A 26,732-nucleotide genomic window follows, 5' to 3' on the forward strand; every position below is an offset into this window, starting at 1 on the left:
AAACCTGATCCCATGTTCTTCTTCATACAGTCCACCTTTCTCAGATTATTTGCTCAGCATACAGGTTGAATAGGTATGGTGAAAGGATATAACCCTGACACACACCTTTCCTAACTTTAAACCACGCAATATCCCTTTGATCTGTTTGAACGACTGCATCTTGATCCATGTACAGATTACTCATGAGCACAATTAGAGGTTCTAGATTCTCATTCGCCACAACGTTATCCACAATTTATTACGATCCACACAAGTGAATGCCTTAGCATTGCCAATAAAACACAGGTAAACATCTCTCTGGTATTCTGTGGTTTCAGTCAGGATCCACCTGACCTCAGCAGTGATATCCCTGGTTCCAGTCCTCTTCTGAATATGGCTTGAATTTCTGGCAGTTCCCTATTGTTGTACTGCTCTAGCCTTTTTTGAATGATCTTCAGCAAAATTTTGCTACCGTGTGATGTTAATGATATTATTCTATAATTTCTACATTCAGTTAGATCACCTTTCTTGGGGATAGGCATAAATATAGATCTCTTCCAGGTCAATTCTTTTTGGTATAATGACTCTGTGTGTTAATTCCATCTTCTTTGGATACTTTCTGCATCATTTAATATTTTCCCTGTAGAATTCTTCAGTATTGCAACTCAAGGCTTAAATTTTTTCTTCAGTTCTTTCAGCTTGAGAAATGCCGAGCATGCTCTTCCCTTTTGGCTTTCTATCTCCAGGTCTTTGCACATGTCATCATAATACTTTACTTTGTCTTCTTGAGCAGCCCTTTGAAGTCTTCTGTTCAGCTCTTTTACTTCATCATTTTTTCCTTTTGCTTTAGCTACTCAATGTCAAAGAGCAAGCTTCAGAGTCTCTTCTGACATCCATTTAGGTTTTTCCTTTCCTGTCTTTTTAATGACCTCTTGCTTTCTTCATGATGTTCTCGATGTCATTCCATAACTTGTCTGGTCTTTGGTCATTAGTGTTCAATGCGTCAAATCCATTCTTGAGATGGTCTCTAAATTCAGGTGGAATATGCTCAAAGTCGTACTTTGGCTCTTCTGAATCAGACTAATTCATGGTCTGATCCACAGTTGGCTCCTGGCCTTGTTCCTACTGATGATATTGAGTTTTCCTATCGTCTCTTTCCACAGATGTAGTTGATTTGATTCCTGTGTATTCTACCTGGAAAGGTCCACATATATAGTCACCATTTATGTTGGTGAAAAAAGGTATTTACAGTGAAGAAATCATTGGTCTTGCAAGTTTCAATCATGTGTTCTCAGGCATTGTTTCTATCACCAAGGCCATATTTTCCAACTGCTGATCCTTCATTGTTTCCAACTTTCGAATTCCAATCATCAGTAGTTATCAGTGCATACCGAATGAGTGTTTGATCAATTTCAGACTGCAGAAGTTGGTAAAAATCTTCAATTTCTTCATCTTCGGCCTCAGTGGTTGGTGTGTAAATTTGAATAACAGTCGTATTAACTGGTCTTCCTTGTAAGCATATGGATATTATCCTATCACTGACAGCATTGTACTTCAGGACAGGTCTTGAAATGTTCCTTTTGACGATGAATGCAACGCCATTCCTCTTCAAGTTGCCATTCCCAGCATAGTACCATATGATTGTCCAATTCAAAATGATCAGTACCAGTCCATTTCAGCTCACTAATGCCTAGGATATCAATCTTTATGTTCCATTTCTTTTTTGACAATTCCCAGTTTTCCTAGATTTATACTTCGTACATTCCACGTTCTGATTATTAAGAGATGTTTGCAACTGTTTCTTCTCATTTTGAATCATGCCACATTAGCAAATGAAGGTCCCAAAAGCTTGACCCCATCCATGTCATTAAGGTCAACTCTACTTTGAGGAGGCAGCTCTTCCCCAGTCGTATTTGAATGCCTTCCAACTTGAGAGGCTCATCTTCTGGCACTGTATTATACACACTGTTCCACTGCTATTCATAAGATTTTCACTGGCTAACTCTTTTCAGAAGTAGATTGCTCAGTCCTTCTTCCTAGTCTGTCTTAGTCTGGAATCTCAGCTGAAACCTGTCCATCATGGGTGACTCTGCTGGTATTTGAATACCAGTGGCATAGCTTCCAGCATCACAGCAACACACAAGCCCCCACAGTAGGACAAACCGACAGACGTGTGGGGGAAAGAGAGGCTATTGTAAGGAAATTGGTAGCTCTAAGAACAAATAGGAAAGTCAAGAGAACTTGCCTTGGAAATGGGTGGGATCCAGGATAACTCTAGGGGCCAGAACCAAAAAAAGAAAAAAACAAACAAACCCACTGCCATGAAGTCATTTCTGACTCATAGCAACCTTATAGGACAGAGTAAAACTGGCTCATAGGATTTCCAAGGGGTGGCTGGTGCATTCCAACTGCCATCCTCCTGGTTAGCAGCCAAGCTCTTAACCACTGTGCCACCAGGGGCAAGAAAGCAGGAGCTGGTTTCTGAGCAGGAACAGCTTGGTCGTGTATGTTGCTGCTGGGATAAAGCATTTTTCAAAGCCTCAAAAGACAGCTTGCTCTACAAGGTCGTGGCGGGGAGGAACTTGTGAAGTAAGAAGCGGACTGCTGGGTTTACTCTTTCATCAAGACCACACAAGATAGGAAGAAGAGTTGGGAAATTGGCAGAGCTGCTAGGAAAAGGAAATGAACGCTAAGCAACCAGGGGGAAAAAAAGATGACTTTTTATTCAAAGGCATCAACTTATTATTATTATTATTACTTAGTGATTCAAATTCTGTGATTTCTTTTTTGAATTGTTAAAGTTAATTCTTTCTGTTTCTTCCCCCCAAAAAATCATAAAAATTAAGAACTTACATCTTAACTTGAGTTATTTTCCTTTTATGAGTCAGTAACCTTAGGAATAAAAACTTCTCACTCCTGGACTAAGGCCAGGAATAAAAGCTTCCTTTAGTAAGATCAGCCAACCCTGAAAAAGTACCTTCTTCCCATCCAACGTCCTTTCACAACTTTTCTCCACTCCGGTAGAAATAGTTATTGAATTTGAGTTTCTGGTTTTTTTTTTTTCCTCAACTTACTGTAGAAAATTTTACAACATACAAAAGTAAAGAGAATGGTACAATAAACTCCCTTGACCCAACTTCAACAATTCATCCCTACCTCCCACCCCAACCTGACTTCTCCCTGAAATCCACACACACACACACACACACACACACACACACACACTCAACTGTAATTTTTTCCTGCCAGGCTTTGGATGATTCTAAAGCCAAGCCCAGATATATATCTTTAAAACAGTATGTATCTTTAAAATAGAAGGACTCTAAATAAACATGGGAGTTCTTGGGCAGTACAAACAGTTTGCTCTCAGCTACTAACCAAAAGGTTGGTGGTTCAAATCCACCAAGCTGTGGCACAGAAGGCCTGACGATCTACTTTTGTAAGATTATAGTCACTAAAAACTCTATGGAACAGAGTTCTACTCTGACACACAGGGGGTGCCAAGAGTCAAAATAGACTTGACAGCAATGTTTTGTTTTTTAAATAAACGTAACCACAATATCATTACCAAATATTATGGATTAAATTATGTCCCCCCAAAATATGTGTTGTAAATCCTAACCTCTATGCCTGTGGTGGAGCATTGGAGGTGCAGTGGTTAAAGAACTCGGCTGCCAACCAAAAGGTTAGCAGTTCCAATCCACCAGTAGCTCTTTGGAAACCTTATGGGGCAGTTCTACTCTGCCCTATATGGTCCCTACAAGTTAGAATCGACTCAACGGCAACAGGTTTGGTTTTTCTTTTTTTTTTTGGTTTTTGCCTGTGGTTATATTTGGAAATGGGTTGTTAATGAGAAAGGATTAGTGTAGGGTGTATCTTGAGTCAATTTCTCTTGAGATATAAAAGATTAAACAAGCAAGCGGGCAGAGATGGGGGAAGACAGATGCCAAGCCACATGGAGATCTCCAAAGTACCAGGAAGCAGGAGTTGAGGAGCCAAGGACCTTCCTCCAGAGGTAATAGAGAAAGCCTTCCCCTAGAGCTGGAACCCTGAATTCCAACTTCTAGCCTCCAAAACTGGGAGAAAATAAATTTTTGTTTGTTAAATCCATCCACTTGCAGTATTTCTGTTATAGCAGCACTAGATAACTAAGACATCAAGCTAAACACATTTGTTAAAAATTCCCGAATATCGTCAAATATCCAGTCAGTGGCAAATTTCCCCAATTGTCTTATGCGTAGTTTTGCTTCACGTCAGGATCCGAACAAGGCCCATACAATACAGTCAAATTTCTAAGGGGTTGCCAATCACTGCCCAAACTTTTTCAAGAACACTTTTAAGTTTGAACATGTCTCTTTTATTTCAATTCTCTCCTAAAATTGAAATTCTAATTGGCTGGTAGTCTTAATTTGACTAGGCCCAGGAGCTGCACTTTGTTGTAACTGTGAAGTGACACAAAGCCCCTCAGCCCATATTTCTAGATTAACCAATTGGCATCAAGTCAATTCCAACTCATGGTGACCCCATGTATGTCAGAATAGAATTGGGCTTCAGAGGGTTTTCGAGGGCTGATTTTTCAGAAGTAGATTGCCAGGCCTTTCTTCTGAGGTATTTTTGGATGGACTTGAACCTGCAACTTTCCCGTTAGCAGTTGAGTACATTAACCGTATGGAAGGAGTCCTTTTCCAAATTAAGTAGCTTAGTTCAGGGAAACTAACTATTCCCCCCCACCACCACCTTTTTAATGCTTTTATCATTTCTTCTAAAGAAGTGGATAAAGTAGCACTCTTCTCTAAAACATAGATTTTATTTAATGTCATATCATTTATGATAACTTTACATGGGCATTAGCCCAAATGTCCATCAAAAGGGGCTTAGCTAAAAAACTATGGTATATTCAAACACTGAAACATTGTGCCGTATTTTAAAATAATGAGGCCCCTGTATATATAATGAGAAATCCCTGGGTGATGCAAAACGTTAACGTGCTTTGTTGCTAACCAAAAGGTTGGAGATTGGAGTGCACCCAGAGGTGCCTTGAAAGAAAGCCGCAGCAATCTACTTCCAAGAAATCAGCCACTGAAAACCCTGTGGAGAACAGCTCTACTCTGACACACCTGAGGTTGCCACTAGTAAAGCTGACTCGATGATCACTGGTACTGCATGTGTAATAATATGGAAAGGATGCCAAGATATACTGGTGAGAGAAACATGAAAAAGTATGAATAATGTGATTCATTTTTGCCTAAAAATTGCATTTTCATATGCACATGAAGAAATCTGAAAGAATAAGCCCCAAATCATGGGGAGGGGATGTAAAATTATAGGAGAATTTCACTTTCTACTTTTTACATTTTTGTATCAGTTCAATGCTTTTTGGGGAGTCCTGGTAGCACAGCAGTTAAAGCTCTCAACTGATAACCAAAAGGTCAGCAGTCAAACCCACCAGCCACTCTACAGGAGAAAGATGTGGCAGTCTGCTCTTGGGAAGATTAAAGCCTTAGAAACCTTCTGGAGCAGTTCTACTCAATCCTATAGGGTCACTATAAGTCAGAATCGTGAGAAAAAAATAGATGCTTCCAAGTTGAAATACTATGTAGTTTTAATATAATTTGTAGAGGACCTTTCTTCTTCCCGTAATCCTTCTCCAATATCATAAATAATGTGGAGTTGACTCTACCACAGAAATACTAGTCTCTTCTACTGGAAGAATATGCAAAGTTGCAACTCAGTAATTGTAATGGATTGAAATACGTCCCCCCAAAATGTGTCAACATGACTAATCCATGATTCCTAGTATTGTGTGATTGTCCGCCATTTTGTCATCTGATGTGATTCTCCTCGGTGTTGCAAATCTTACCTCTATGATGTCAGTGAGGTGGGATTAGCGGTAGTTATGTTAATGAGGCAGGACTCCATCTACAAGATTAGGTTGTGTCCTAAATCAATATCACTTTTGAGATATAAAATAGAGAAATGAGCAGAGAGACAGGGCAACCTCATGCCACCAAGAAAAAAGAGCCAGGAGAATAGCACGTCCTTTGGACCCAGGGTCCCTGTGTTGAGAAGTTCTTCATCTGGGGAAGATTAATGACAAGGACATTCCCCAGAGACAACAGACAGAGACAACCTTCCCCTGGAGCTGACTCCCTGAATTCCGACTTTCAGCCTCCTAAACTGTGAAAGAATAAATTTCGCATTGTTAAAGCCATTCACTTGTGGTATTTCTGTTATAGCAGCACTAGATAACTAAGGCAGTAGTCTTCCTCCGTTAACAATGATACTGAACCATTGCTATGTGCCAGACACAAAGCTAAGCTTCTGTATTAGTTTCCTAGGGCTGCTGTAACAAATTACCACAAGCTGGATGGCTTAAGGCAAGAGAAATGTATTTTCTTACAGTTCTGGAGGCTCGAGAAGCCAAGGTGTCAGCAAGACCATGATCCATCTGAAGGCTATAGAGGTGGAATCTACCCTTGCCTCTTCTAGGTTCTGGTGGCCCCAGGCGTTTGTTGGTTTGTGGCAGCGTAACTCCAATCTCTGCCTTCACTTTCACAATGACCATTTTCAGTCTGTGCCTCTGTCTATGGGTCTCCTCCTCTTTGTAAGGGGACACCAGTCATACTGGATTACAGCCCAGCCTACTCCAGTATGACCTCATGTTGACTTAACTAATTACATCTGCAAAGATCCTACTTCCAAATAAAGTCACATTCACAAGAGACTGGGGTTTTGGACTTCAACATATCTTTTTTGGGGGGGACACAATTCAACCCTAAACAACTAGCCTACTGCCCCAAGCACTAGACAGCCCTCTCTGCTCCACATAGAGTTCTTCCACGTTTGTCATTCAATTTCTATTGAAAACAAAGGATTTAAAAACTGTCTACATTTACAAAATCTGAATAAAAATTTAGAATTCACCTAGTTCTGGTAATATTTATCCATGTTTTACCTGTAAACAAAAATGGTTGTATTTCCTTCCCCACACCCACACCGACTTGTTATAGCCAGTGGCGTCACTAAAAGCAGTGTGGGGCAGCGGACTACACCAGGTAACTCTGTCAAAGAAAGTGACGCCAAAATGACTGTCTATAAAATTTCTGTTCCGTGTTTCAGTAGAAATTTATTATTTTTTATAAAATTATCCCAGTAGTTACTTATAACCAGGAAACCATCTTTTGTAAGCCCAGCTTACACATGTCAATATACCTACAAGGCTAAAACTCCATGCTAATTTACTTTCTAAACATTCTAAAAAGCCTGGTGGCATAGTAGTTAAGAGTTCGTCTGCTAATCAAAAGGTCAGCAGTTCAAATCCACCAGGAGCCCCTTGGAAACTGTATGGGCAGTTCTACTCTGTCCTATAGGGTTGCTATGAGTTGGAATCTCCTTGATGCCAACAGGTTTAATGCACTCTGGTCACAGCTGTCATTATTACCCAATTACAACGATGCTTAGAATCACGTGGTTTAGTCTGCACACTGGTCTGCACACGCTGCAAGCAAGCGCTGTTGTTTTCATTGCTGCTGCTGTTTTTATAGTCACTAAATTTGTCAAATTTTCTGATGTTTTAGGTACAAAATTGTGTTAATTAGCATGGGGGGTGAAACCATGAGTTACTGTACTGGGTGACACCAACCCTAGTGATGCCACTGTCTATAGGACAGGGTAAAACTGCGCCATGAAGTTTCCAAGGCTGTAATCTTTACAAAAGCAGATTGCCCAATCTTTTCTCCAGAGGACAGCTGGTGGGTTCGAACCGCTGACCTTTCTGTTAACAGCTGAGCGCTTAACCAGTGCACCACCCAGGGTTCCTTACTGATTATAGTAAAAAAAAAAAAAAAAATTTTTTTTTATTATAGTAGTAACTGGAAAACTTGGAGTAAATCCCTGAAATGAAATGATACTCTGTTGTGTGGCATTATGTAGCATCACCCCCACCTGTCATTATGAGTTCTGGGCAAATCCATCTACTTGCTGTTATAGAATATTTGGGAAGCTTCTTCTTATATTAAAAAAAAAAAAAAAATGCTCAAGGACTTCCAGTTATGGCTAAGATAGAATAGCTCCATTCTTCCCAGGTCCTACTCCTTGCAACTAAAAAACATAGCATGACAAACAAGTCAGGAGGGAGCCCTACAAGATGTTTAAGAAGCCTGTAGGAAGGCAAAAAAGAGAAACAGAGGAATGAGAAATCAAGGAAACAAACAGAAAACAAAAAATAAAATGGCAGATGTAAGCCCTAACATATCAATAATTACCTTATATGCAAATAGTCTGAATACATCAATTAAAAGACAGAAATTGGCAGAGGGGATTAAAAAAAAATGATTCAACAATACGCTGTCTATAAGAAATTCACTTCTAATACAGCAGAGGCAGGTTGAAAGTAAAAGGATGGAAAAGGTTATACCATGGATACATTGATCAAAAAGAGCAAGATTGGCTATATTAATATCAATGCAATCCTTATCACTAATTTTGAACCACAGTTTAAAAAAAATTAATGTGTGGCTGGAAGAAGTAAATATTTAAGGCCAAATAAACTCATATTATTATTTTCCAAACAAGTCAACATCAATAAAGCACATTACCTTATTCAGTTTCCCTCTTCCTGAAACATTAGCAACTTCTCCTGAAACACGCTTGGATGACAATGGACGCCCCATCACATTCTCTTCCTGTATTGCGACACTTGGCTCCTGTCGAAATTTACCACGCCACCTTCCAGTAGTCAAACACCCACTCCCCGGATGACTGTAACCAATCTGGGATTGGATCCAGGCCAGTGTGTACTGGAGGAACTAAAGTGAGGATACAGACGTGTCCTGTTGTTGACACAGTGAGGGAAGATGGACAGGGGCAAAGAATTTTGTTTACATTGCAGAGTTGAAGCCTCAAGAAGCAGAAGTTTGAGGCTAGTTCTCTTGGTTCCTCTTTTCCATCTGTTAGAGTTCAAGGACAAAGACACCTGTTACACCTAGCTGTGATGCACAGGGCAGGGATCTGGCATTTGAGTAAGATAAGTGTTTGTCAGGCCAGGGAACTTGTTTGTTCCTCCTTATTTCACACCATGAAGACAATGGCATGAATGTTAAATTTCATTTCCTTATAAAGCCTATCCCATTTCTAGTCTTCAAACTACCTAGAATTTAATTGCTTATGTAATGAAGTAGGATTTTTACTTGGAAAGGGGGTAAATATTGTATAAGTCTGAATAGAATTTCCACGAGCAGAAGGTAAATGTAAAATTGTGAAGAAGAAGAAGAAAAAAGAATGTATAGGCTTCCAGAGCTAAATTCAATGAAGAATATATGACATTGAATAACAATTAAAGACTGTCTTCAGTGTGGCACTTTCAAGAAAGATAGACACTGTTCAAATGGGCAGGCTTTGTATCCAAGTTTTAAATCTGGAGACCATAACTTATAATGCAGTAAAGGTATTTCTTGGCACTCTTCTTCCTAGTGGATGCTTCCTATCGAGAAAACATCAAAGAGAATATTCCAACTTCCTGTGTGTCAGACTTAAGGTCAGGAATTTTGACGATAAGGGAGAAATCATTTTTCTCAGCAAAATATAGGATATACATTTCCAGGGCAACTATGAAAAATAAAGGATATATGATTAAATGGAGACTATTAAAACTAGACTCTGGAAGCCCTGGTGGTGTAGTGGTTAAGTACTATGGCTGCTTACTAAAAGGTCGGCTGTTTGACAAATGGTGCTGGCATAACTGGATATCCATCCGTAAAAAAATGAAACAAGACCCATATCTCACACCATGCACAAAAATGAGCTCAAAATGGATCAAAGACTTAAATATAAAATCTAAAATGATAAAGATCAAGGAAGAAAAAATAGGGACAACGTTCAGAGCCCTAATACATGGCATAAACAGTGTACAAAACATTACTAACAATGCAGGAAAGAAACTAGATAACGGGGAGCTCATCCAAAGACTTCACCAAAAGAATAAAAAGGTTACCTACAGACTGGGAAAAATTTTTTAGCTATGACATTTCCAATCAGCGCCTAATCTCTAAAATCTACATGATACTGCAAAAACTCAGCTACAAAAAGACAAACAACCCAATTAAAAAATGGGCAAAAGATATGAATAGACACCTCACTAACGAAGACATTCGGGTAGCTAACAGATACATGAGGAAATGCTCATGATCACTAGCCATTAGAGAAACTCAAATCAAAAATACAATGAGATTCCATCTCACTCCAACAAGGCTGGCATTAATCCAGAAAACACAAAATAATAAATGTTGGAGAGGCTGTGGAGAGACTGGAACACTTATACACTGCTGGTGGGAATGTAAAATGGTATAATCTCTTTGGAGATTGATTTGGCACTCCTCTAAAAAGCGAGAAATAGAACTGCCATACGATCTAGCAATCCCACTCTTTGGAATATATCCTAGAGAAATAAGAGCCTTTACACGAACAGATAGATGCACACCCATGTTCATTGCAGCACTGTTTACAATAGCAAAAAGATGGACGCAACCAAGGTGCCCATCAATGAATGAATGGATAAACTATGGTATATTCACACAATGGAATACTATGGATAGATAAAGAACAGTGATGAATCCTTGAAACATTTCATAACATAGAGGAATCTGGAAGGCATTATGCTGAGTGAAATTAGTCAGTTGCAAAAGGACAATTATTGTATAAGACCACTATTTTAAGAACTCCAGAACAGTTTAAACAGAAAAGAAAATGTTCTTTGATGGTTAAGAGAGGGAGGAGGGAGGGAGGGTGGGAGAGGGGCATTCACTAATTAGTAGATAAGAACTATTTTAAGTGAAGTGAAAGACAACACACACTACAAGCGAGGTCAGCACAATTGCACTAAACCCAAAGCAAAGAAGTTTCCTGAATAAACTGAATGCTTCAAAGCCAGCATAGCAAGGGCAGGGGTTTGGGGGCCATGGTTTCAGGGGACATCTAAGTCAATTGGCATAACAAAATCTATTAAGAAAACATTCTGCATCCCACTTTGGAGAGTGGCGTCTGGGGTCTTAAACACGAGCAAGCGGCCATCTAAGATGCATCAATTGGTCTCAACCCACCTGGAGCAAAGGAGAATGAAGAGCACCAAGGACACAAGGTAATTATAAGCCCAAGAGACAGAAAGGGCCACATAAACCAGAGACTACATCAGCTTGAGACCAGAAGAACTAGATGGTGCCTGGCTACAACCGATGACTACCCTGACAGGGAACACGACAGAGAACCCCTGAGGGAGCAGGAGAGCAGTGGGATGCAGACCCCAAATTCTTGTAAAAAGACCAGACTTAATGGTCTGACCGAGACTAGAAGGACCCCAGTGGTCATGACCCCCAGACCTTCTGTTGGCACAGGACAGAAACCATTCCCAAAGCTAACTCTTCAGACATGGATTGGACTGGACAATGGGCTGGAGAGGGATGCCGGTGAGGAGTGAGCTTCTTGGATCAGGTGGACACTTGAGACTGTGTTGGCATCTCCTGCCTGGAGGGGAGATGAGAGGGTGGAGGGGGTTAGAAGCTGACCAAATGGACAAGAAAAGAGAGGGTGGAGGGAGGGAGAGGGCTGTCTCATTAGGCGGAGAGTAATCGAGACTACGTAGAAAGGTGTATATGTTTTTGTGTGAGAGACTGACTTGATTTGTAAACTTTCACTTAAAGCACAATAAAAATTTTTTAAAAAACTCACTCAAGTAAAATTTAAATCCCATTAGTATGATCGGAATTGACTTGGCAGCAACGGGTTTTTGTTTTTAGTATGATATGAGACTGCCTGGGTGGCTCAAATGTTGTGCACTTGGCTAATACCTGTTAAAAACCCATTGCGGTCGAGTCGATTCTGACTCATAGCAACCCTATAGGACACAGCAGAACTGCCCCGCAGGGTTTCCAAAGAGCGGATGATAGATTTGAACTGCCAGTCTTTTGGTTAGCAGCCAAGCTCTTAATCACTGCTCCACCAGGGCTCCAGTTGGCTACTAAGATGGTGCAAATGGTTTGCTCTTGGCTACTAACCTAAAGGTTGGTTTGAACCTACCCAGTGGTGCCACAGAAGAAAGGCCTGGTTAGGAGTATATCCTACCTGGATTTGAAGACCATCTCAAGAATACATTTGACGCCCTGAACACTAATGACCAGAGACCAGACGAGTTGTGGAATGACATCAAGGACATCATACGTGAAGAATGCAAGAGGTCATTAAAAAGACAGGAAAGAAAGAAAAGACCAAAATGGATGTCAGAAGAGACTCTGAAACTTGCTCTTGAACGTCCAGTAGCTAAAGCAAGTGGAAGAAATGATGAAGTAAAAGATCTGAACAGAAGATTTCAAATGTCGGCTCAAGAAAATAAAGTAAAATATTATAATGAAATGTGCAAAGACCTGGAGTTAGAAAACCAAAAAGGAAGAACATGTTCGGCATTTCTCAAGCTGAAAAAACTGAATGAAAAATTCAAGCCTGTAGTTGCACTTTTGAACGTTTCTATGGGCAAAATATTGAACGATGCAGGAAGCATCAAAAGCAGATGGAAGGAGTACACAGAGCCACTGTACAAAAAGAATTGGTCAACATTCAACCATTTCAGAAAGTAGCATATGATTGAGAACCAATGGTATCGAAGGAAGAAGTCCAAGCTGCACCGAAGGCATTGGGACAAAACAAGTCTCCAGGAATTGATGGAATACCAATTGAAATGTTTCAACAAATGGATGCAGCGCTGGAGGTACTCACTTGTCTATTTCAAGAAATTTGAAAGACAGCTACCTGGTCAACCAATTGAAAGAGATCCACATTTGTGCCCATTCCAAAGAAAGATGATCCAACAGAACGTGGTAATTACCGAACAATATCATTACTATCACATACAAGTAAAATTTTGCTGAAGATCATTCAAAAGCTGTCGCAGCAGTACATCAAAACGGAACTGCCAAAAATGCAAGCCAGATTCAGAAGAAGATGTGGAATGAGGGATATCATTGCTGATGTCAGACGGATCTTGTCTGAAAGCAGAGAATACCAGAAAGATGTTTACCTGTGTTTTATTGACTACGCAAAGGTATTCAACTGTGTGGGTCATAAAAAATTATGGATAACACTACAAAGAATGGAAATTCCAGAACACTTAATTGTGCTCATGAAGAACCTGTACGTAGACCAAGGGGCAGTCATTCAAACAGAGCAAAGGGATACTACACAGTTTAAAATCAAGAAAGGTGTGCGTGAGAATTGTATCCTTTCACCATAGTTATTCGATCTATAGCCTAAGCAAATAACCCGAGAAGCTGGACTATATGAAGAAGAATGTGGCATCAGGATTGGTGAAACACTCCTCAACAACCTGCAATATGCAGATGACACAAACTTGCTTGCAAAAGAGGACTTGAAGCCCTTACAAATGAAGATCAAAGACAACAGACTTCAGCACAATGCCTCAACAAAAAGAAAACAAAAATCCTCAAAACTGGACCAATAAGCAACATCATGATAAATGGAGAAAAGATTGAAGTTTTCAGGGATTTCGTTTTACTTGAATCCACAATCAACGTCCATAGAAGCAGCAGTCAGGAAATCAAATAATGTATTGCATTGGGCAAATCTGTTGCAAAAGACCTCTTTGAAGTGTTGAAAAGCAAAGATGTGACTTTGAGGACTAAGGTACACCTGACCCAAGCCATGATATTTTCATTGGCCTCATATACATGCGAATGCTGGACAATGAATAAGGAAGACGGAAAAAGAATCGGTGGTTTGAATCATGGTGTTGTCGAAGAAGATTGAACGGACTTCATCAACTGCCAGAAGAAATACAGCCGGAGTGGCCCTTGGAAGCAAGGATGGTGAGACTTTGCCTCACGTACTTTGGACATGTTATCAGGAGGGACCAGTCCCTGGAGAAGGCCAACATGCTTGGTAAAGTAGAGGGTCAGCGAAAAAGTGGAAGACACTGGACAAGATGGATTGACACAATGGCTGCAACAATGGGTTCAAACATAGCAATGATTGTGAGGATGGCACAGGACCAGGCAGTGCTTTGTTCTGTTGTTCATAGGATCCCTATGAGTTGGAACCAACTCAACGGCACCTAACAACAACACAACAGCTAATCTGGCTGAAAGGCTCTGAGTTAAGGGGTAGGGGGGCGGGGCACGGCGGCAGCGGCAGAAGCAAGCAGCAGCCAGAGAAGAGGCTCCAGATGCTGGTTTGGAACCTCGGGGCCCCATAGTGTCTGCACCCCGATCGCTCATCCCCAGAGGCGTCATGACAGAGTACATTACCCTCCTCCAGGACTTGACTAACAACATCGCCCTAGAAGATCTGGAGCTGCTCGAGTCAGCCTGCAAGGAGCACATCCCCGGCAAGAAGCACAAGGAGATCACTACTGGCAGTGCCTGGTTCCATTTCCTGGAAAGCCACAAAAAGCTGGACAAAGACACGTTTGAGATCTCCCGACCTCCTGACCTACTCACTATTATGGTTGACTATAGGACTTTTTTTTTTTTTTTTTTTAATAGGACTAGGGTGCTGAAGATCTCCGAGGACGATGAGCTGGACGCCAAGCTAACCCATGACCCCAGTGCCAAGAAGTACAAAGATATTATCCGGCAGCCTTCTGAGAAAGAGATCATCAAATTGGCCCCTTCACCAAAAAAGGCCTGAGCAAGGGGGAGGAAGAGGAGGAAAGTCGGTCTTTCCTGGGACCACGCCCCTCCTTCATTCTCGGAGGGAGGGGGCAGGGCCATCCCCCCCAATCTACCCACTTACTAACCTAGTCCGTACACCCTTGCTGTGCACATGGGTGTGCACGTACCCGTGCTCTGTCTGTCTGTATGTCTGGCTCATCTAGTTCCTCCTCCCTGTCAGGGGCTGGGAGGGATAGGGAGGGCTTAATTTCCACACTGTAAGGGGAGGGAGGGGCTATTTCTATGCAAATAGAAATTGGCACATTCCTCCTACTTCCCTTTCTTCCACTCTCCCCCCACATCTCTGAAGTGTGGAAACAGAAAGAATATTTCTCACAGCAAAGAGCTGAGGTGGGGCGGGGGGAGACATGAGAAGTGGGTGGATGAAAGGAAAACCAGTGTGGAAGGAAGGTGAAGAGGCCACCCAACCCCCAGCCGGGAGGGGCAAGGAAAAAGCAGAGATCAGCGTTTGTACCCCTACATGGGACTGGACGATTCACATTTGCAGGTGTTCCTCAGGTTGGAAGGCCTGGGCACCAGCAGGTCCCTTTTTGCTCCCCTCTCATGGGCTGAGGATGAGTGTAAGCCAGGGATCTAATGAAAGAGGACCACTGGATCCTTTCCTGGCCCCAAAATCAAACCCCACAGAGCACTGGGCAGTATACACTCCCCACCCCACCCCACCCCACAACCACCTCTGCTCCCAAGAGACTACACTACTGTGGACACCTGCCTTAACACATGCACCCCAAATACTACAGTTTTGCCTTAAAGGACCTTCCCAAGTTTTCCCAGCCCTGCCTGGCTTCTCCCTTAAGGAGAGAGAGGAGATACTTGTAGTATTGAGAGGAGAAATGAATGTGAACTTTTCTTCCGCTTGGGATCTGTTTGAGAGAGAGGGAGACCCAATCAGAGAATGAGCATGTGAAAGAATAAAGAGCCTTCCTGTGAGGAGAGAAGAGGATGGGATGGGAGAAGAGACAGGGTCACTTCAGCAGAGCCTCGTAGTTTCTCTGTGGGGTAAAATAATCTTAAAAAAAAAAAAATGACTAACCTGCCCTTCCACCCCTGTACTGTTGTGAAATTTCTCCTATCCTTGGCTCCTGTCTGCAGTGTGTTCTAACCCTGGAATAAAGGTGATTGATTGTGCTGTAAAAAAAAAAAAAAAGAGGGGTGGGTGTGCCTGGGGGCCATAGCCTTGGGATTCCTCCAGTAAGTCTGGTCATTTTTTTGTGAATTTGAATTTTGTTCTACATTTTTCTCCTGCTCTGTCCTGGACCCTCTGTTGTGATCCCTATCAGAGCAGTTGGGGGTGATAGCTGGGCACCACCTAGTTCTGTGGGGCTCAGACTGGCAGAGGTTGTGGGTCATGTGGTCCATTAATCACCTGGACTAATATTTCCCTTATGTCTTTTTTTGTTCTTCTTCACTTTGGATGGGGTGGGACCAATAGATGTATCTTAGATGGCCGCTTGCATCTTTTAAGATCCCAGATACTACTCACCAAGGTAGGATGTAGGACACTTTCCTTTTGAACTATGTTATGCTAATTGATGTAGATATTCCCTGAGACCATAGTTCTCAATCCTCAGACCCAGTAACTCAGTCCCTCAAGGTGTTGGGATGTATCTAGAAAGCTTCTATGACTTTGCCTTGGTCAAGTTGTTCTGACTTCCACAGTATTGTGTGTTGTCTTTGCCTTTACCAAAGTTAACACTTGTCTACTATCTAGTTAGTAATTTCCCCTCTCCATTCTTCCCCTCCATTGTAACCAACAAAGATTGTTTTTTTCTGTGTGTAAACCTTTTCTTGGGTTCTTATAAGAGTGGCCTCTTACAATATTTGTCTTTTTGTGATTGACTTATTTCACTCGGCATAATGCCCTCCAGAGTCATCCATGTCATGAGATGTTTTGCAGATTCATCATTGTTCTTTATTGTTGTGTAGTATTCCATTGTGTGTATGTACCATAGTTTGTTTATCCATTCATCTGTTGATGGGCACTTAGGTTTTTTCCATCTTTTTGCTATTGTGAATAATGCTGCAATGAACATGGGTGTATATATGTCTATTCACATGACAGCTCTTATTTCTCTAGGGTATATTCCTAAAAATGGGATTGCTGGATCATATGGTATTTTTCTAGCTTTTTAAGGAGGCACCATATCATTTTCCACAGTGGTTATACCATTTTACATTCCCCCCAGCAGTGCATAAGAGTCCAATCTCCCTGCAACCTCTCCAACATTTGTTATTTTCTGTTTTGTTTTGGTTTTAGTTAGTGCTTGTGATGTTGGGATGGGATGGTGTCTCACTGTAGTTTTGATTTGCATTTCTTTAATGGCTAATGATCAGGAGCATTTCCTTATGTGTCTGTAAGCCACCTGAATGTCTTGTGAAGTGCCTGTTCATATCTTTTGCTCATTTTTTAATTGAATTATTTGTCTTTTTATTGTTGAAGTCTTGAAGTATTCTGAGAGCTTAGACCTTGTCGGATATGTCGTAGCCAAAATTTTTTTCCCAGTCTGTAGGCTCTCTTTTTACTCTGTTGGTGAAGTCTTTTGATGAGCATAAGCGTTTCATTTTTAGAAGCTCCCAGTTATCTAGTTATTCTTCTAGCGGTTGTACATTGTTAGTTATGGTCTGTATTGTATTTATGCCACATATTATGGCCCCTAGCATTGTCCCTATTTTTTCTTCCAAGATATTAATTGTTTTAGGTTTTCTATTTAGATCTTTGATCCATTTTAAGTTAGTTTTTACGTATGGTGTGAGTTTTGGGTCCTGTTTCGTTTACTTACAGATGGACATCCAGTTTTGCTGCACCATTTGCTAAAAAGACAGTCTTTTCCCCATTTAATGGATTTTGGTCCTTTGTCAAAGATCAGCTGACCATAGGTAAGTAGATTACATCTGGGTTCTCGATTCTGTTCCATTGGTCCATGTGCCTGTCATTGTAGAAGTACCAGGCTATTTCCATTACCATGGCTGTATAGTAGGTTCTGAGATTAGGTAACATGAGGCCTCCTACTTTGTTCTTTTTCTTCAGTAATGCTTTGCTTACCTGGGCCCTCTTTCCTTTCCATATAAAGTTGGTGATTCATTTTTCCATCTTGTTAAAGAATGCTGCTGGTATTTGATCAGGATTGCATTGTATCTGCAGATCTCTCCGGGTAGAACTGACATTTTCACAATGTTGAGTCTTCCTGTACATGAGTATGGCTGCCTGTAATCTTAATGGAATCAGATCACCAGGCCTTTCTTCCATGATACCATTTCAAACCCAAATGCCAACCATTATCTTAGTAGTCAAGTGCCACCCATAGATCTCAATAGAGCACGTGGAGTCCCCCAAACTCTCATTACCTAAAGTGTGAGCCAGGCATAGATGCTCTGCACGCAGCATGGCCAAAGTCCAACAGAGAAAGGCCAGCCTCCACCAGCTGGATACAAAATGAACAGCACTTCAAGAAAAAGGACGCCCCCCTCACACTTGTTACCCATTTAGGTTGTTACAAACTTAGGTTGGCCTTTTGGCCTTTTTTTTGTTATGGATTGAATTGTGTCCCCCCAGAATATGTCAGAATTCTAACCCCTTCTGTTGCTGTTGTTAGGTGACCTCAAGTCAGTTCCTTAGTCTTCAAGATGACATGTTTGTTTTTCAACATTTTAAAGGTCTTTTTCAGCAGATTCGCCCAATGCGATGCATCTTTTGATTTCTTGACTGCTACTTCTGTGGGTGTTGATTGTGGATCCAAGTAAAATGAAATCCTTGACAACTTCAAGCTTTTCACCATTTATCATGATGTTGCTTATTGGTCCAGTTGTGAGGATTTTTGTTGTCTTTATGTTGAGGTGTAATCCATAGTGAAAGCTACAGTCATTGATCTTCATCAGTAAGTGCTTCAAGTCCTCTTCACTTTCAGTAAGCAAGGTTGTTTCATCTACATATCACAGGTTGTTAATGAGTCTTCCTCCAATCTTGATGACCCATTCTTCTTCATATAGTCCAGCTTCTCCAATTATTTGCTCAGCATACACATTGAATAGGTATGGTGAAATGATACAACCTTGATGTACACCTTTCCTGACTTTAAACCACGCAGTGTCCCCTTGTTCTGTTCGAACAACTGCCTCTTGAACTATGCACAGGTTCCTCATGAGCACAATTAAGTACTCTGGAATTTCCATTCTTCCCAAAGTTATCCATAATTTGTTATGATCCACAGAGTCAACGCCTTTGCATAGTCAATAAAACACAGGCAAACATCTTTCTGGTATTCTTTGCTATCAGCCATTCCCTGTCCTCTTCTGAATATGTCTTGAATTTCTGACAGATCCCTGTGGATATACTGCTGCAGCCACTTTTGAATGATCCTCAGCAAAATTTTACTTGTGTGTGATACTTATGACATTATTTGATAATTTCTGCATTTGCTGCAATCACCTTTCTTGGAAATACGCATATGTATGGATCTCTTCCAGTTGGTTGGCCAGGTATCTGTCTTCCAAATTTCCTGGCATAGACAAGTGAGTGCCTCAAGCATTATATCTGTTTGTTGAAACATCTCATTTGGTATTCCATCAATTTCTGAAGCCTTGTTTTTCGTCAGTGCCTTCAGTGCAGCTTGGGCTTCCTCCTTCAGTACCATCGGTTCCTGATCATATGCTACCTCCTGAAATGGTTGAACATCAGCCATTTCTTTTTGGTACAGTCACTCTTTGTATGCCTTCCATCTTCTTTTGATGCTTCCTTCCTCGCTTAATATTTTCCCCATAAAAATCCTTCAATATTGAAACTCAAGACTTGAATTTTTTCTTCAGTTCTTTCAGCTTGAGAAATGCTAAGCGTGTTCTTTCCTTTTGGTTTTCTAACTCCAGGTCCTTGCACATGTCATTATAATACATTGTCTTCTCAAGCTGTGCTTTGAAACCTTCTGTTGACCTCTTTTACTTTATCATTTCTTCCTTTTGCTTTAGCTACTCGATGTTCAAGAGCAACTTTCAGAGTCTCTTCTGACATCCGTTTTGGTCTTTTCTTTCTTTCCTGTCTTTTTAATGACCTCTTGCTTTCTTCATGTATGATGTCCTTGATGTCATTCTATAACTTGTCTGGTCTTCAATCATTAGTGTTCAATGTGTCAAATCTATTCTTGAGATGGTCTCTAAACTCAGGTGGGATATATTCAAGGTCATACTTTGGCTCTAGTTGACTTACCCTGCTGGTATTTGAATACCAGTGGCACAGCTTCCAGCATCACAGCAACACGCAAGCCCCTACAGTACAACAAACTGACAGATGCATGGGGCTAACCCTTGTGGATTTACTGTAATCCCATTTGGGAATTGGTTTTCTTTGTTATGTGAATGAGGCCATGTCCTTGCAGGGTTGTCTTAAACTTAACCAAACTACTTTTGAGATATGAAAGGTATAGATTAGGCACAGAGACAAGGAAGCACAAACTTGTGAAGACAGAAGCTCCTCTGAGGATCACCAAGGAACAAAGAAACACCAACTTAGAGAAACTGAGACAAGAATCTTCCTCCAGGGCCAGCAGAAAGAAAGCCTCACCCTAGATTCGGTGCCCTAAAGTCTGATGTCTAGCCTCCTCAACTGTGAAAAAATAAAATTCTGTTCCTTAAAGTCACCTAAAACCAACAAAAACCAAACCTGTTGCTATGGAGTCAATTCTAACTCATTGCAACCCTATAAGACATGGTAGAACTGCCTGTTTGGGTTTCCAAGGAGTGAATAGTGGGTTCAAACTGCCAAACCTTTGGTTTGCAGCCAAACTCTTAACTACTGCACATCCAGTGCTCTTAAAGCCACCTACTTGTGATATTTCTGTAACAGCAGCACTGGGAAACTAAGACAGTTCTCTAAGTAATGAGAAATGCATCAGCACATGTCTTGGCCCAGGAACAACACTAGAGAGGATGCATGTCAAGGCCTGAGTCTACACTGAAGGTCAAGATCTCAAATTGAGGGCCTTAGGAAGAGCATTAGTAGCCCTAGTGACATAACCATTAAACACTTTTGGCTGCTAACCAAAAGTTCAGTGGTTCAAAACCACCAGAGTCTCCACAGGAGAAAAGACCTGGCAGTCTACCCAGGAAACCTATGGGGCAGTTCTACTCTGTCATATAGAGTCACTAAAAGTCAAAATTGACTCCACAGCACACAACAACAGTAAGAACATTGGGAGTCCCTGGGTGGTGCATATGTTTAACGTGATTTTCTGCTAACCGAAAGGCTAGAGGTTCGAGTCAACCCAGAGGTGCCTCAGAAGAAAGGCCTGGCAATCCACTTTCCAAAAATCAGCCATTGTAGTAATAGACCAGCACTACCACAGCCTCCACCAGACTGAGTCCAGTATAACTAGATGGTGTCCGGCTACCACCACTGACTGCTTTGACAGGGATCACAATAGAGGATCCCGGACAGAGCTGAAGAAAAATGTAGAACAAAGCTCTAACTTGAAAAAAAAAGACCATATTTACTGGCCTGACAGAGACTGGAGAAACCCTGGGAGTATGGTCCCCGAACGGCCTTTTAACTCAGTACTGAAGTTGCTCCTGAGGTTCACCCTTTATCCAAAGATTAGACAGGCCCATGAAACAAAATGAGACTAAACGGGCACACCATCCCAGGGGCAAGGACTAGAAGCAGAAGGGGGCAGGAAAGCTGGTAATAGGTAACCCAAGGTTGAGAAGGGAGAGTATTAACATGTCATGGGGTTGTTAACCAATGTCATAAAACAGTATGTGTACTAACTGTTTAATGGGTAGCTAATTTGTTCTGTAAACCTTCATTTAAACTACAATTTTAAAAAAATCAGCCATTAAAAACTTATGGAGCATAGTTCTACTCTGACACACTTGGCTACTAACCCACAAGTTACAGGTTCGAGTACACCCAGAGGCACCTCAGAAGAAAAGTGTGGTGATCTACTTCCAAAACATCAGCATTGAAGACCCTATGGAGCACAGTTCTACTTTGACACGCATGGGGTCACCATGAGTTGGACAGTAACTGGTAGGAAAAGCCTTGAAGAGTCACTGTTTGCCCAGAATGCTGACATCTCCAGAGACCTTGCTTTCCTGCCCATCCACAGACTGGCTCAATCTAGCTCAGCCTGCTCTCTGTTAAACCACCAAAGGAGGAAGGAAACAGATGTCCAGGCCACCTAGATTCATCTCCATCAGATATACAGAGAACAGAGTGAAAGTCTCCCCTAAGCTTCTCTTCTGCCCTGCCTTCCACCAATTAAAACAAGGTTCAGTTATTTTTTACCCTTCAAATTCACAAAATGTTAGCGATTAATAATATTTGGTGCTGGTGGGTACCTTGGGAAAGGCGTATGCTCATATTCCTCATAGAAGTATCAATCAATACAACTTTATGAGCATTTGACAGCATCTATTTAACTTTTAGAAGCCCTGGTAGCACAGTTGTTAAGCATTCAGGTGCAGTTTGAACCTACCAGCTGCTCCACAGGAGAAAGACGTGGCAGTCTGCTTCCATAAAAGATTACAGCCTTGGCTTCAGCAATTGCTGTGTCCCCTCAGACAGAAGTAGGGTCTGTCGCACACCCTGAGCCATTCTCCTGGCTTTGGAGAGAGAACAAATTAACAAACAGGAAAAAATAATCTGCCAGCTACCTGAAGCCGGGAACTCAGGGCAGGCACAGCCCCTTTTCCTAGGCACAGGTGTAAGTGGTCCATTGACTCCAAATGCCTTTAATCCCTGCATAGACCTGTGTGGATGCATTTCAATAGCATTGGCCCTCATTAGCACAGTACAACAGAGTATATACCTGAAGCCTATTTTCACCTGTGTCAACTATAAGGTGGAGTGGCACATTCATGACATTGAACATGCTCTGCCCAGTAAGCAAGGTCCTTGCCTACACACATCAGGGGCCTGAGGACTGGTAGCTCCACCCATACCACCTAGCCACCTGCGGCAGAGGTCCAAGAATAATTGATGCCTCCCAGTCCTTACAGCCAACAGCATTGGGTGCCCGTAGTACAGCTGCAAAACCCACCCACCTATGTGCTCTAATAAACAGGGACACACTTTCCTCCCAGACACTCAGGGGCGGCCATCGCCCCCTGCCTTGCTCAGCGCATGACCCTCTACTGCAGCCAGATACCTGTGCCTACTCCAATCACCCCTGCCCATCTAGGGCTATAGGTGAGCGCCTGCACCACACACTTGTTAACTGATTACCAGGACACCTAAGCTGAATCCATTCAAGAAAAGTAAATGGACTTCTAGGCTCACATATGTAGTAACACCTCTAACCACCTGGTGCCAAAACATGAGAGTTTCAAAAGCACCAATAATCAAACTAGCTCACATGACCAGCCTATTTGGGCAAAACAAAACAAGAAGCAAGGACACAGTAAACAAACATAAAATAAATAATAAATACAATAACTTGACGGCATGGATACAAGTCAATATCAAATCACATAAAGAGGCAGACCATGATGACTTAAGCAAACCTCCAAAACTGAGAATCAAGAAACCTCCCAGAGGACGATAAATTAAGGATGGGATAAAGAAATTCACAGAACCAAGTAAGAATGAAAACATATCCTACCAGAACCTTTGGAACACAGCAAAAGCAATGCTCAGGGGCAGTATATAGCAATAACTGCACACATCCAAAAAGAAGAAAGGGCCAAAATCAAAACATTAACTCACAACTCAAACAAACAGAAAGAGAGCAGCAAAAGAAGCCCTCAGGCACCAGAAGAAAACAAATAACAAAGATTAAAGCAGAGTTAAATGAAATAGAGTACCGAAAAAGTTAACGAGACCAAAGGCTTGTTCCTTGAAAAGATCAAAAAAATCAATAAACGACTGGCCAAACTGACAAAAGAAAAACAGGAGAGGAAGCAAATAACCCAAATAAGAAATGAGATGGGAGAATTCACAACAGACCCAACTGATATTAAAAGACTCATAACAGAACACTATGAAAAATTGTTCTCTAACAAATTTGAAAACCTAGAGGAAATGGACAAATTTCAAGAAACACACTACTTACCAAAACTAACACAAACAGAGGTAGAACAACTAAATAAACTTACGACAAAAGTTGAGAATGAAAAAGTAATTAAAAAACTTTCAACAACAACATTAACAAAAAGCCCTGGCCCTGACGGCTTTGCTGCAGAATTCTACAAAAGTTTCAGAAAAGAGTTAACACCACTACTACTAAAGGTATTTCAGAGCATAGAAAAGGATAGAATACTCCCAAACTCATTCTATGAAGCCAGCATAACTCTGATACCAAAAGCAGGTAAAGACACAAAAAAAGAAAGTTACAGACCAGTATCCAACATGAACATAGACACAAATTCTCAACAAAATTCTAGCCAACAGCATTCAACAACATTTCAAAAAAAATAATTCGCCATGACCAAGTGGGATTTATCCCAGGTATGCAGGGAAGGTTCAACATTAGAAAAACAATCAGAACGTGGTGCTATAGACAGAAGTACCACGCCATCCCTACACAGCAAAGACCTGAAAAAACTAAGTAAAACAGAGACAAACATCAATCCTGAAATCCTAAGTATCAAATGAAGAGATAAAGAAGTCAGCCAAGCATCAAATGGAATAAGAAACAGACAGAAAACAGAGAGCGAGAGATATGTGCAGAGGTCCCCTAACAACTAATGAAGCACGGCTTTGCCATCTTGGACTCCTATCAGAGATTGGCAGACAGGGAGTATGGGCAAAGAGCTTCATGGAGCTCCCAGCAGGAGACAGAGCACCCAGTAACCAGCGATATATGCTTTCACAACCCCACCCTTCTCCTCCCCCACCCCAGCCTCTCTCACTTCCTGCTGACCATAGTCTCTTGGCCGAGAGGCACCGTGCTACTTCTATTTACCCCCCCCGACAGTGGCCACTGCCATCAGTGCCATTTGTTTGTTGCTGGTGTTACTTTTTTTCTGCTTCTTTTGATTTCCTCCCTGCCTCTCACTACCTCCCCCGCCTTTCTCTTGAACACCTGGCTCCGTGTGCCAGCTTTGCTTCTTCTGGAAAGGCTGTGAAGCACTGCTCTGCTGGGGAACCACTTCCCCAGACAGTGTTCCCACAGTGGTGGGATGCCCAGGGCCTTTATTTGTTTGTTGTTCATTTTCTGTTTATGACTTGGGGGCCCCTTCTAGCCAGGCTGTATTGTGTGACCTGGAGCCACTTTCCCAGTCTTTGGAGCCACATCAGTGGGATCCCTGGGGGCTTTTCTTTTCTTTCTTTTTCTATTTTTTTCTCTTTTCTTTTTCTTTTTGTTTTTCTCCATTTCTCGGTTTCTCATCTCTCCACTCCAGCAACAAGTTCCCTTAGCAATCTTTTTTCTTTCTTTGTTTGTTTTTAGCTCTTGGTTTTCTCTCCTATCTCTCTTCTTTCCCACATCCAACTTAGTTCCACATATCACAACCTTCTCCCTCCTTCCTGACTACCTGCACCAAGAGCTGAATGGCATGCCTCTGAGCAACACAATCACGGCCTACCAGAACGTGCCCTGCACTGATTCCCAGCCCACCCTGTGGGCCCTAGTACATGCCACAAATAACCCATTCCAGCCCCTACCCTTCAGCTTGACTTGCCCTGCTGCAAGATAGCGACTGGCCCTGTCCATTGAACAAGGAGGTGAAAAGTGTCATGCCCATCAGTGAGCAAACAACAAAAAACGCACAGCCCATCTGCTCAGACATAACCAAATAAAACAAAAAAGCAGGATGAAAGAAATCTACAATCAAAAATGAAAAAAAAAATAACTACTGAATGTCCTGAAGACAGAAGACAATATCAAAACATAAAAAAAAAAAAAAAAGATAGGCTGCTTCCAGGAGGCATCCAAAATAAGACACCAGTTGACTTTCCAGTAGAAGAAAAGGCACTAGAACTACTTAACAGGGAATTCAACTCTAATATTCAGAGCTGTTGAAGAGTTGAAGCAAAAAGCAGACAAAAATGAGGAAAAGATACACAGATTCATGGAAAAAAATTCATAAAAAATACAGACCAAAAGAACGGAAGAATTCAAGAAAATAATACAGGAACAAGGTATGAAAATAAATTCACAACTAAAAATCATACAAAAGCAGCAATTAGAAATTCAGAGCATAAACAAGATTTCAGAAATGGACAGTGTCATAGAAGGGCTGAGGAGCTGGTCTGAAACTATGGAAGGCAGGATCAATGAAATTGAAGACAAACACTTGAATACCACATTGTTTGAGGAAAAATCAGAAAAAAAAAGAAGAAGAATGAAGAAACCCTGAAAATTATGTGGAATACACTCAAAAGCAAAAATTTTTGAGTGACTGGAGTTCCAGAACAGGCGGACAAAACAGAAAACACAGAGAGGATATTGAAGAACTGCTGACAGAAAACTTTCTTAACATCAAGAAAGATGAAAAGCTGACCATCCAAGAAGCTCAAAGAAACCCATATAGGATAAACCTCAAAAGGAAATCACCAAGGCATAACATAATCACACTTACTAAAACCAAAGACAAAGAAGGAATCTTGAGAGCAGCTCAAGAAAAACAAAAAGTCACATACAGAGGGGAAACAATAAGACTAAGCTCTGATTATTCAGCAGAAACTATGCAAGCAAGAAGGCAATGACATAATATATATTAATCCTTAAAGGAAAAAAATTGCCAACCAAAATAATATATCCTGCAAAGCTCATTCAAATATGATGGTAAAATTACTACACTAACAGATAAACAGAAATTAAGGAAATATGCAAAACCAAACTAAGCTTACAAGAATTATTAGAGGAAGTCCTTCAGTTTGAGAACAAACAACATCAGACCACAGCCTGAATCTAGGATGCAAGATTGTACCAGACTTTGGAAATGAACTCTCAAAGACTATCTAAAACCAAAAGAATTACAAGGAACCAGAGAGGTTAATCGATAACTGACAACATCAGAACAATAAAAGAGGGAATAAATGGTATAGGTATAAAATATTCTAATGGAGAGGAAGGCAAGGTGATACCAAGT

The 26,732-nt window shown here is 41.3% G+C and overlaps 2 protein-coding genes across 7 annotated transcripts in view; one reads left to right on the forward strand and one right to left on the reverse strand.

Annotated features, from left to right (window-relative positions):
* LOC104846471 (cytidine monophosphate-N-acetylneuraminic acid hydroxylase) overlaps positions 1-26,732 on the reverse strand; it is a 499,820-nt gene that overhangs the window by 137,494 nt on the left and 335,594 nt on the right. The window contains exon 1 of one of the 6 annotated variants that reach the window (XM_064281564.1): positions 22,175-22,230. The exons of 3 other annotated variants lie outside the window; for them this stretch is intronic. In XM_064281564.1, the coding sequence (XP_064137634.1) occupies positions 22,175-22,215 (41 nt within the window). In that variant the 5' untranslated portion in view covers positions 22,216-22,230. Of the gene's footprint in view, positions 1-8,576; positions 8,931-22,174; positions 22,231-26,732 lie in introns of those variants that run through there. 2 more of the 6 variants (XM_023555755.2, XM_064281582.1) reach the window with 2 other exon arrangements.
* On the forward strand, positions 14,245-14,840 carry LOC100676248 (astrocytic phosphoprotein PEA-15-like). Its single transcript, XM_064281591.1, has one exon. It carries the CDS (start codon positions 14,269-14,271, stop codon positions 14,665-14,667), a length of 399 nt encoding a protein of 132 aa, XP_064137661.1. The 5' UTR covers positions 14,245-14,268; the 3' UTR covers positions 14,668-14,840.

The sequence above is a fragment of the Loxodonta africana genome, chromosome 1, assembly GCF_030014295.1.
Source record: "Loxodonta africana isolate mLoxAfr1 chromosome 1, mLoxAfr1.hap2, whole genome shotgun sequence".
NCBI classification, from domain to species: Eukaryota; Metazoa; Chordata; class Mammalia; order Proboscidea; family Elephantidae; genus Loxodonta; species Loxodonta africana.